Consider the following 11865-nt stretch of genomic DNA (forward strand, 5'->3'; position numbering starts at 1 on the left):
GAATAATCTTGATGGGGCTGATAAAATCTCCAGAAGATGGTTGTAGCCCAGCGCCAGGCCCTTGCGAAGAGTGGTTAGTTTCTCTTTAAGCTGCCAGGGCCTCCCTGACCTGAGACGTGAAGAGATGATTATAGAACCCTGTGCAGTGTTTAGAGTCCCACCGTCTGCATATTTTATAAAAATATCTGTCCCCCTGAGACTAGAAGCAAAAAGGATCCAATGACTGTGGGCATTATCACTTCCTCCACCTAGGACAGGCTGGGACAGACTTCATGCTTTTAACCAATGGATGTTGAGTTGATGAATGAAATAAATACATTCTCCAATCATTTGATGGACTTAGTATCAAAATAATAATAATAACTGTATGTGGGCTGACCCTGTGGCTGAGTGGTTCAGTTCTCAGGCTCTGCTTCACCAGCCCAGGGTTTTGCCAGTTAGAATCCTGGGCGCCAACATGGCACCGCTCATCAGGCCACGCTGAGGCAGCATCCAACACGCCACAACTAGAAGGACCCACAACTAAAAATACACAATTACGTACTGGGGGGATTTGGGGAGAAAAAGGAAAAATAAAATCTTTAAAAAATAAATAAATAACTGTATGCACTGATACACTTTTCTAGTTTATTTGCCTTTCTAAATTTATTCTTGAGTTTTTGCTTTTGAAGAGTTTGTAGGCTGTTAACAGGAACTTAGACAACTGTTTCTTTTCTTGGCCTTGAGGCAGCTTCAGAAGATAAGACACCAAATGCAACTATGAGTGCCTGGGGGAAAATGTAATGGGAAAAAACGTGTGTCAGCAGCCTTTCCTAGCACCAAGTACCGTCTCACTTTTTACTCTTTTCAGTTTAATTAACATTCATATGAATTCAGCAAATAATATATAGCAAATGTGAATCCATATAATTTTTTTTAGCACTGGAGAGAATCTTAAAAGTCTTTGAATCAGTTGTACAGAGAGGCCCTGCCTGGGATATTAAGGGACTGACAGAGCCAGAACTGAAACTTGTTTTTCCACCTCGAGAAAAGGAAATAAACAAAAAATATCCTAAGCAATTGCAGGTTTTTCGAGCCCACTCTTTTGGGTTGTTTTCCTTGCCTGTGTTATGCAAACTCCAGGCACTTTCTTCCCAGGATGCACCAACAACCCAAAGCTCCAAACAAGTTTGGGACAAGCCTTGAGAGGGGTGGGTGGCGGGGACAATCCCCCAGTGGAGCCATCACACACAATAGTGCTGCTGTTCCTCTCTTGAGCATCTCGCCAGCTTTTAATAACGGCTTCGACATGCTTCGCTCGAGCGAAAGGTGAGAGCATTGGCCACATCAAGCCAGACCTTCAGCAAGAGCATTTAAAGTTCGACTTTTTCTCCTCACAATGTGAAAGAGGTTTTTAATTCCCTGCGCCCCTCCCCCTTGCCCTGTAAAGTTTGTTTTCTAGCTACGAGCTCCCTTCAATTCTCGCTTTCCATCTCGGTTGCCTGAGAATCGCAGTAATTAGCCAAGTTCACGCAGACGAAGAAAAAGATACCTTTGTGTACATAATGAGCTACCGCATGGCCAAGGATAACCACGCGGAAGAAGGAAACATTTTGGTCTCGAGCGGCTGAAAGTGGGCAAGGGGAGGGTTAAGCAGACCCGAATGCGTGTTCTGCTGAGTGGCTTCGAAAGCAGCCGAGGCAGCCGAAGCCGCTTTCGAAGTTAGCAAACAAAGCGTCTCCCCAGTAACCGCCCGGTTCCAGACGAGGCTCCTGCCACTCAGGCCGCCGGGCCGCAGCGTCGGCCGTCCCGGCTCCTCCTCCCTGCGTCTCTCCTCCCTCCTCTCGCGTTCCCCAACGGATCTGAACCACCAATCCCAGCCACAAACAACCCTTCAAATGCAAGAACTTGGCGGCCCTCTAACGGGCGGCCCCCCACCCTCTCCCCGCCCCACATCTGTCCCGCACTCGGGCGCAGCAGCTGATTCATCTCCAGCCAGGCCCGGGGAAGGAACTGCGCTCCAGCAAGTTGCAGGGTGGCTTCCAGGCTGGTGGTTTCCCCCAGGAGCATGTTTTCCCCCTTGGCCGTTTTAGATGTGTGTTCTCTTAGGTGCCGAGCAGTCGGCAAACCACAGAAGAAAAAAAAATCGTAAGGTTGCTGCCTTCTTAGAGTGACGCCTTTTTCCTTGTTTATTCATTTTAAGTCCTGTAATTGGAAAAACCACCCAAGCTTTGTAAACTCTGGCCTTAATTCACTCTCGGGGCGGGGGTGTCTTTTTTTGGGAGGGTGAGTGGGTGGGAGGCTGGCTTTAATTTTCGGTGTAATTCTAAAACAGAGGCTCCAAAGTCTAGTCAGTCATGGTTTGGCTGCCTCAGTTCTCCTCGGGCTTAACCTTATTTCCACGGAGCTTCTCTTGCCGGGTTCTCCATCGAGGTTAGAAAACAAAAACAGCACAGAGCCGAAACTGGAGGCAGACTCGGGCGCTGACGTCTCCGCTAGGCTTATTTACGATTGGTTTTTTTTTTTTTTTTTAAGTGCTGGGGAAAGTCTTACTGTGGCGTGTGACAGTTCATTTACTTGAAAACAACGAGACAGACACACGCGAAAAGTAGACCCGGAGGAGAGGGCGGGGAGGGGGCATGCATTTCTTGAAATCAGCCAAACAGCATCCGGTGTTTTAAAAGGATAATTTCATCAAGGAACTCATGTTGGACTCCTCGTGACTCTCGATCAAAATAAACCAACAGGAACACGTGTTTACTTAATGGCTAGTTTCTGTTTGAAATACTGGAGGGGAGAAGGGGTCCCCTGGCGGAGTTTAAGTCCTAAAAGTAGACTGTTTACCCAAACAGATGAGTAGCCCGGCTGCAGTAGCCCCCTCCCCATCAAGGCGGCAGCTGCCCCGGTCTGGGGTGGGGGTGTCAGGCCGAGTCGCACCCAGGCGGGCGCGCGTCCGGGCTGTCCTCAGGCAGAGACTTTAAAGAGCATGTGAGCATGACAAGTGTCCGCAACGTGTTAGATTTCGAAACTGCCTTGCAACCCAGTCCGGAACTCGCAGCTTTAGCCCGAGGGAACAGACGTTCGCCTGGGGTGTGTGTCTCATCTGACCCCCCTCCCCACTGTCGCTGTTGGAGGAAGAGCCCCGCGAGGAGAAGGGTGGGACGCGCCGCGCCCGCGTGTCAATGGCAGCCGCGCATTCTGGAAGAAGTTGGTTCTTGTCCGGAATACTTTTCCTACGGTGCCCCGCCCCTTGAGTCAGAAGCCGCTGTCTTCTCCTGCGGCTAGAGCGGGGACGGTGAAGTTTGGGGCAGCTGTCAAAAACGAGAAGGGAGCCTTTTCTTCCCTGGGGTGGAGGAGGAGAAGGAGGGGGCGGCCTTTTTTCCGTGTTGCAATTTCCTAACCAAACGCACCCTCGCCAGCCCTGGGAAGAAAGGCCCGAGGGAGCAACCCGGGCGCTCGGCTGGTGTGGCCACCGCCGAGCGAGGGATGCGGGCGGCGTGCGCGCAGCTGAGGGGAAGGATCTGGTGTCTGGGCTCCGCTGCCCCGACGGGGACGGGTGACAGCGGCCCCGGAGGCGCGAAGTGAGGCGGCGCGGCCGCGGCGCTCGGTGCCGTCCTCCCGGGCTGGAAGGTGCGGGGGAGGGGCGGAGGAGCGGCGGGGCGGGCGGGGGACGGGGCGGGCGGCTGGGGGCGGAGGCAGGACCTCCTGTACCTTCCCTCCTCGCCTCTCTCACTCTGACAGCGCCGAGGTGCGCCGAGCAGGAGCGGGGAACAAAGGAGTGGAGTGGGGAGGGGAGTGAGTTGGGCGACCGAGAGCCCCCCGGCCGGCTGCCAAAAGATCCCGGCAGGAGGAAGTCCAAGTGTCACTTGAATTCCACCCAAGGAGCCGGCTCCTGGGATCCGAGCGCCTTGTTTAGCAATAACGGCTGGAGCGCGTCCTACAAGTTACGGGAGAGTTGGCCGGGAAGGAGGACGATCGCTCGCCCCCTCGGCCGCCGCTCCTGGCCCCTCGAGACCCCAGCATTGCCCCGCGCTGGAAGGGGAGCTCCAGGATGAAAAGCAAGAGAGGTAAGGCGCCGGGGCTGTGCGCGCCGCGGGCGCGAGTCCCGGGAAACGTGCTCGCCGCGCCGGGCTGGGGGCGAGAGTGCCCTGGGGACTTTTCTGCCCGAGGGCTCTCTGGCTGGAGCCCCGGCCGCCCTCTTTGTTGAGGCTGCGTCTGAAATGGCAGTTGCTGTTTCCCTTCTAGACACAACACGAGGGGCTGCTGTGGGGAGACGGGCCTCTCCATGCTGCTGGCACGTTGTCAAGAAACACGCTTGTTTGTGCGCCTCCAAGTTTCATTGTCTCAGCCGACACCCCACGCTCCGCCAAGCCGCCGCGTGGCTTCTCGCTCTTTCCCGCGGGCGGGGGGTGTGGGGTCCGGGGACCCCCGCCCCGCTTTTCCCCGTCGGAACCCGGGGCGGCTGGGACAGCGGTGCCGCGGCGCCTTTGTCTGAAAGTTGGGCTCCTGGACTCCCACTCACTCCCAGCTGGGCCAGGGCACCCTCTTCTCTAGGAATGGGGTATTTTCACAATCGAAGGAATGCGACTCTGGACCCCAAATCGCCCTCGGGTGTCGGTAGCTTTGAAAGCTAGACTTTAAAAAATTCCCTGCCTCTAAAAGTTTTCCCACGATGGATTTGGGGCAAGATGAGGAGTTAGGACTGAGGGCAATCAGCTTAGAGCGGCGTGCAGTCAGGACGAGCCCAAGTGTGACAAGCAGGCCTGGTTGTAAGTGCAAAGAGTGAGTCTGTCATTGTTTCCACGAAGCGTTCTGGAAGCCTTACAACTAAAACTTGCCATCAGTCTGGTCTAAAAACAAAATACACAGAAAGAAAAAAAACCACCACCACGAAAGGTCAAAGAATGTTAACTCCCTTTTGAAGTGAACTTTTGAGTCCCCGACGGGGAGGTACCCCGAATGTTCCGTGGTGAGCCCTAGTTGGCTTTTCTGTTGTGATTTCTGTGGAGTGGTTCAAAACAGAAGTTAATCGCTCGGGGAAGCCAGCGCGGGGGAGGGGGCGGCGCTGCTGCGCATGCCCAGGAGCGGCCCGAGTTGCTGTAACTCCGCATTCTTTCAGACGCGTCCAGCGCAGACAGTAGAACAGTGGGTCCCCTCGGCTCTGTTTTTACCTTGGAGTTCCCTTTGATTTTGGCCAACCTAGAAACACGCGGAGCTTCTCACCTCTTGCTTTCCCAGCGAGAGTAAAATGAAACGTCCAGACCCGGGGCCTTCGTAGTAGTTGGTGGTGGAACTCCCTGCGTCCCCTCCCAAAGGGACACAGTGAGAACGTGGGAGCTTAGAGGTTTGGACATTTAACTGGGCTCGATGAGTCACAAAACGCGCGCGGGGAGCGCCCAGGGTGGCCTCTGGAAGGCTGTGTCAACTCGGCAAGGACTGACAGGTCTCGATCCTTACTGGAAGGCGTTCTCTCTCATGGTGGAACTGAGTGGGATAACCGGGGATGGTGTTTTTGAAGAGTGGGTTTTGCGAGCCGGAAGGAAAGCTGGGCTTCCACCGGGGGCGGGCTCCCCCTCATTGTTCGGGCTTTGGTGGGGGAGGCGTTGGTTAAGCTCCCTGGTATCCTCCACTTGCCCCTCCTCACTCCCGGGTCCTCCTCACCCAGACCCTCGGGTACCCTTCCCCAACTTCCCTCCCCACCGCCCGGCGCCCCCCTGGCACTCTTGGGTACCCCTCGAAGCCCCCCTCCCCGGCACTGGTGCCCCTCGCCTGTCCTTCGGTCCTCCCCCCCCCCACCCGCCAGTACCTCGGGGGTCCCCCCATCCCCCGACGCCCTCTCCCCCCAGCAGAGGAACGCGGCTTGGACCCTCGGCCATGGGGTGGGAATAGTCGGGGTCAGCAGCCCCGGGCGCACAAGGTCCTGCTACTGAGCGCCAACTCATGGAAACAATGAAAGGTGACGTGTTGGAGGGGAAACTTTGCGACTGGTTCAGAGCTCGTGCGGGGGAGCGGATACTGCTGAGGTTGCCCGGGTTTCTTTCCCTTTTTAGGTTTTCCTGGCAAATCCTCTGGGGGTGGGCAGGCCCCTCCGAACGCTGAGATTAACGGCATCGTTTCTAGTTTCTTGTAATCTGAAACTCTTGAAGTCCTCTGTTTGAGCTAACTCGTACCGTCGGAGGGGCCGATTTCAGTTAAGGCCGAGGAACTCGCCAGAACAAAAGCTCCCTGGCTGTCCTCCCTCCGGGCTCCCCTCCCTCCGGGCTCCTCCCTCTCTCACCTCCTCCGTCCTGCCCGCCCCCGCCCCCCAACCCCTTCCTAAAACTACCTTGGAGGGGCCGGCGTTCCGGGTCGGCTCTGCGAGGACTCGGGAAGAAATCTGCCCCGTCTGGCTTGTGGACTTGGACTATTGTCTGTTTTATAAAAGTCTGTGAAAATCTTTTCAAATTTCTTGAAAACAAAAGCACCTTAAACTCAATCGCAGAGGCTGGGACTGGGTGAGACTGGTTTGTGATAATAGTGTCGCATCAGAAAGCTGAGGATGCCACAAAAGCTCTCCCAGACTGGCTCTAAAACAAGCAGAAAGAAGATTCGCTGAGGAAAATCCCCTAAGTGTCTCTGCCCCTGGTTCCTGACAGTGTGGAATTCTGGCTTTAGAAGTGCTCTGTGCCTGCGTCCAGCCAAGCGCACCCTGCATTTGGTGCCTGGGATTTTAAGATTCCTGTTTTCTCCTGAGATATTCTGATCAGGAAGCTTGTTAGGTTAAGTTTGCTTTTTCCTAACTGTGTACTTAAACTTTTCCTTCGATTATTCTTATTTCTAGATCCTTGTCTAGCCTCTTAGACTTTTTTTTTAAAGTCCAACTTCACAACCCATATCTGCTCTGGCCCTCCCCCGCGGCCCCTCCCGCTCCCCCAGTTCGTATTCAGAAAAGAAAAGGTTGCTTTTTAGAGCTGTGGGATCCATAAGCCATCTTGTGGCTTTCTAAACAACATTTCCTTGTATGTGGATGGAGTAGAAGAGGCTTGTGATTTACCACCCCCCCCCCCACCACCACCACCACATTTTTCAAGTGTAAGCAAAGCAAGACCTTTGGAAACAAGTCGTAACGGGAAACTTTTCAAAAGCTCTGTTACAATAGGAAATGAGTAACGTGGAAAAGTCTTTTTGTTTTTCCAAGTTGAGCCACAATCCAAAGGGAGAGTTTTAATGAAAACAGTCCTGACAGCAGCAAACGTGGTTTGCTGCAGTGAAACACCAGCTGGTGTGGCCAAGGAGCCGAAGTCTTAACTTCCTGTTACTTCAGCTTTTGTGCCCATATTGGAAATATTTGTTAAGAGGTCTGGTGGCCTGGCATTCATTTATTTAAATGAACTGAGAAGAGAGTAAAGTCACATTGCAGTTCGGTGTTGCTTAACTGAAACCTGCTTTTGTGTGTCACTAACCTATTCTGAGAGACCAGGCTTCTTGTCAAACGAAGTAAGCAGATCAAAGGGCAGGCTTCGGGGGTTTTTTGTTGTTTCAAACTCTTGGTTATTATCAATTTATAGTTGGGAATTCACTGTTCAAGGAGCAAATGTTCACACTTTTTCTAGATTAAGAAAAAGGAGGGGGATGATAGCCTTGAGAATAATGTCTGGCTTTTCAGAAGAGTTTAAACCAATTGCTTTATTCAAATTGCTTTAGTCATTCAATTATTTGACACGTCTTTAAAAGTTAGGTTTCTTTATTTATCAAAGCAAATGTAAAACAGGAACTCACTCATAATTTCTTAAGGTTTTTTTATTAATAGCTCTTTCACCCAAATCTCAGTATGGGTTTTATAAAGTTTTCCATCTTCTCAGTAGTGAGAGCAGTTTCGGTTTTAAATGTGCCTCTTTTTAATTTTTTTTAGCAGTTTGAAATCTTGAGGGAAAGGAAACAGCAAATATGTGGCAGTTAAAACTTAGGATTCTTGTCCTGTTTATTGGTGGCTGTTTGTTAAGTCTTGAGCTAAAGTGAATTTGCAAGATCATCCTCCTCTTTTGTTAGAACTTGCTTTATTTTGTCTTTGGAAGGCTCTGCCTTTCCTGTGGACACTCCCTCTGGCACCTTCTGCCCCCTGGAGTCTAAAACTAAAAATGTGTCACCAAGTAAAGTAAGGCTCAACTAACTGGTGAGATAAGCTCATCAACAAACCTCTGAATGAATAGCTTTTTGAGTTTCATTGTGTTAAAACGCATTAAAAGGATGGGGTTTAAATTTTTTCCTTAAAATTACCTTGAATGGTTTATCTCTATGAGGAATATTCTTTGTATTTCCTATCAGAGTAAACCACTCAGTTAAGGTTGCGTCAAGAAAGTTAAGAATGCATACCTTTAAATTTCCTGTTATTTTAATTAACTTCCTTTGTGTAGAAATACTGGTATTTTCAAGCATGCCATAGTTTGTAATTCATTTATATATTTAAAATTCTAGATTCTCTTTAAAAAGAATGTATTTCTTTAGTCGTTCAGAGTTGCCTCTTGAAGTTTTGAAAGCATAGAGAGTTAACAGCACTTGGTATTTAAATTTTTTAAAGTTTGAAATTATGTTTAAATGTCTAAAAGGGCCAGGTCTGAATTTTTGTCGAACCCAGCCTGTCTGTGATTTAAATGTTCTCCATGGCTTGTGAATTCTTAAAATTTCTGATTGGATTAAAATACTTAGAGACAAAGGAGAGCTTCATCTGGGAGTTGCATATTCACTTTCTTTGTCATGTAATAATTTAAGACTGAGCTCTGCTTATTGATATGTAGTATTCTAGGTTCGGATTAAACTAGCAGTTGAAACTTAAGGAAATTTTTAAAAAATCCCTATTAGGCATCTTTTGACCTCTTAATAAAGTACTAATGGTAGAAAAATATTTTTGTGTAACAAAACTGAAAACTTCAGTGGTTGTTTGTATTTTGTAAAAAGTGACGACTACTGTCCATTAAAAGTAGGTGTCTGGTTTTGAATAAGTGTAGGTAGAAATGAAGAAGAACTGGACCATGGAATTGGTAGAAAATTTTGACGTGCATTTTATGTTTAAAATAACTGACTGGGATAAGTGTGTAATTTTCCCTCCTTCTATCAGTGAAAACAATGTACAAATCTTCCCTTTTATTTCAACTCTTCAGCGAAAGGAGGAGGAAGAATAGCATTTAAAATGTCCACTGGGATCCTCATGAGATTGTTTTTCCTGGTTAGCAATGACCTCAAAGAGAAGATTGTGGGACACGTTGTGTCTAACACCTTTCCTGTTGCATGTGGCAAGCTTTTCACACTGGGTGCTGCTTTGTCTCTGCTGGGTTACACGAAAGACTTTTTCTGAGCATCATTGGAAAGGAATGTGAGCGGTTAAATCCTATAAGAAAGTGGGTACAAAAGGGCTTCTGACAATTGGTTGAGAATCTAGAATGTGCTGCCAGTCAAATTACTCTTGAGACTTAACATGTGCTTTGGTATTTGAGGACTAAAACACTTGTGCTTCTCCTGGCTCTCAGTAGTTAAGAAAACACAGTTACGCTGAATGGTCACAAGAAAGCAGCTTTGCAGTAAGGTGCTCTGCTGATAAAAGAGGTTGACGGCTGGCCTTTATCCTTTCCTAGGTGTTGTTGCAGCATCCGGCAGTGAGACTGAGGATGATGACAGCATGGACATCCCCCTGGACCTTTCCTCTTCTGCTGGCTCAGGCAAGAGAAGGCGAAGGGGCAACCTGCCCAAGGAATCTGTTCAGATTCTCCGCGATTGGCTGTATGAGCACCGATACAACGCCTACCCATCAGAGCAAGAAAAAGCATTACTGTCCCAACAAACACACCTATCTACACTACAAGTAAGGAAAAAGAACGTGAGGTGTATGCACGTGGGTTGCTTTTTTTTTTTTTCAAAGTTATTTTATAGCATTCCTATGTCAAGTCATTAAGCACCTCCTCATTCAAAAAAAAAGGAATATCTTTTTGTTGTAAACTTAATAGGGCTAAAAGCTAATAACTGGCTATTTAGAGAAACAGAAAGACTTAACAGGCACCTGTCAAATAGCATTTCCTTTAATGCCCAAAAGAGCCTTCCTTTATGTAACACACATAAAAAGGAGGTTAACTCTTACTCTATTGTCCAGGAAACTGGTTTGATATTTAAACAAGAACAGACTTCAGTGAGGTAATTCATGTTATGTCTGTTGACACAGTCATTTGAACTGGGAAAAATCACTAACTGGGAGGAGTGGCCCTTTTCATACAGGAAAGGTTTTCCTGTAGTTGATTAACTTAAATGCTGGGGCAGTGGGTAATAGGTTAATATGGTGGAGAGTTAAAAGGTGAAATTCCCTCCCTAAAATCATTTTCAGACATTTGAGAATTTATACCTTTTTCTTCCTCCTGAAAAGGTTTAAGAATCATGAGACAAAAAAGAGAATTTGTATTAGAAGAGGAGGAGGTTTATGATGGAAAACAGCTCTCTTTCTTGGCTATGCCTTGAAATAACTGAGTTCTGATAAGCCCTTTCATGCCTTCCTTAATGCAAAGAGAGAGATTAATTAGGCACCCGTAGAAGGTTCTCAAAATGTGTTTGCTGAGTGTTAAAACATACTCATACGATTTCAGGTCTGTAACTGGTTCATCAACGCCCGCCGCAGGCTCCTCCCAGACATGCTGAGAAAGGACGGCAAAGATCCAAATCAGTTCACAATTTCCCGCCGTGGGGCCAAGATTTCTGAAGCGAGCTCTGTGGAGTCAGCAATGGGCATCAAAAACTTCATGCCAGCTCTCGAGGAGAGCGCATTTCATTCCTGTACAGCCGGACCAAACCCAGCCCTGGGAAGGCCACTGTCACCTAAGCCGTCATCCCCAGGATCAATTTTGCCTCGTCCGTCAGTGATCTGTCATACCACTGTGACTGCATTGAAAGATGTGCCTTTCTCTCTCTGCCAGCCAGTTGGTGTGGGACAAAACACAGATATACAGCAGATAGCAGCCAGCAGCTTTACGGATACCTCCCTCATGTACCCAGAGGACACATGTAAATCTGGACCAAGTACAAATACACAGAGTGGTCTTTTCAACACTCCTCCCCCTACTCCACCGGACCTCAACCAGGATTTTAGTGGATTTCAGCTTCTAGTAGATGTTGCACTCAAACGGGCTGCAGAGATGGAGCTTCAGGCAAAACTTACGGCTTAACCCTTTTTCAAGCAAAACAGTTCTCAAAAATGATGTTATGATTGCCGGGGTGATGGCAAGAGATGAATTGCATTATTTTATATATTTTTTTATTAATATTTGCACATGGGATTGCTCAAATGAAGCTTCCTGTTACTGAGATGTCTTCAATGGAATACAGTCATTCCAAGAACTATAAACTCAAAGCTACTGTAGAAACAAAGGGTTTTCTTTTTTAAATGTTTCTTGGTAGATTATTCATAATGTGAGATGGTTCCCAAGATCATGTGATTTTTTTTTTTTTCTCCCCTTCCCTTTTTTTGTTGTTTTTTTCAGACTGTGCAATACTTAGAGAACCTATAGCATCTTCTCATTCCCATGTGGAACAGGATGCCCACATACTGTCTAATTAATAAATTTTCAATTTTTTTCAAACAAGTATGAATCTAGTTGATTGATACATTTTTTTTCATGGCGTAATAAAATATTTTCTTTAAAAATTACTGTAATGCAGAGTATTTTGTTGAGGGAAGGCACTTCTTAACAATGAGTAGGAATAGAGCACCCCAATGAGCAGGAAGTTGGGGGGTAGGGTGGAGTGTGAGTTGGGGGGAGTGTCACCAGCTCTTTGAAGAACTGTGGACAACAAGCCAGTATGTATAAACAGGATGTGTGATATTTACTCTTGATAGGAGGCATAGCAGGCCCTTAAATCTTTACTTAAAAC

General features: G+C 48.1%; 1 protein-coding gene across 8 annotated transcripts; it reads left to right on the forward strand.

Annotated features, from left to right (window-relative positions):
* Positions 1-2939: 2939 nt before the first annotated feature.
* TGIF1 (TGFB induced factor homeobox 1) lies at positions 2940-11638 on the forward strand. 8 transcript variants are annotated; one of them, XM_070275581.1, is made up of 4 exons: positions 2987-3186; positions 3721-4046; positions 9588-9814; positions 10584-11638. In XM_070275581.1, the coding sequence occupies exons 2-4, from the start codon at positions 4031-4033 to the stop codon at positions 11157-11159; spliced, it is 819 nt and encodes a 272-aa protein (XP_070131682.1). In that variant the 5' UTR covers positions 2987-3186; positions 3721-4030; the 3' UTR covers positions 11160-11638. The 8 variants fall into 8 exon arrangements, with proteins under 8 accessions (XP_070131685.1, XP_070131682.1, XP_023503328.1 ...); XM_023647560.2 differs by having other exon boundaries at positions 2997-3609; positions 3862-4046; XM_070275582.1 differs by having other exon boundaries at positions 3027-3186; positions 3862-4046.
* Positions 11639-11865: the final 227 nt, after the last annotated feature.

The sequence above is a fragment of the Equus caballus genome, chromosome 8, assembly GCF_041296265.1.
Source record: "Equus caballus isolate H_3958 breed thoroughbred chromosome 8, TB-T2T, whole genome shotgun sequence".
In the NCBI taxonomy this organism is placed as follows: Eukaryota; Metazoa; Chordata; class Mammalia; order Perissodactyla; family Equidae; genus Equus; species Equus caballus.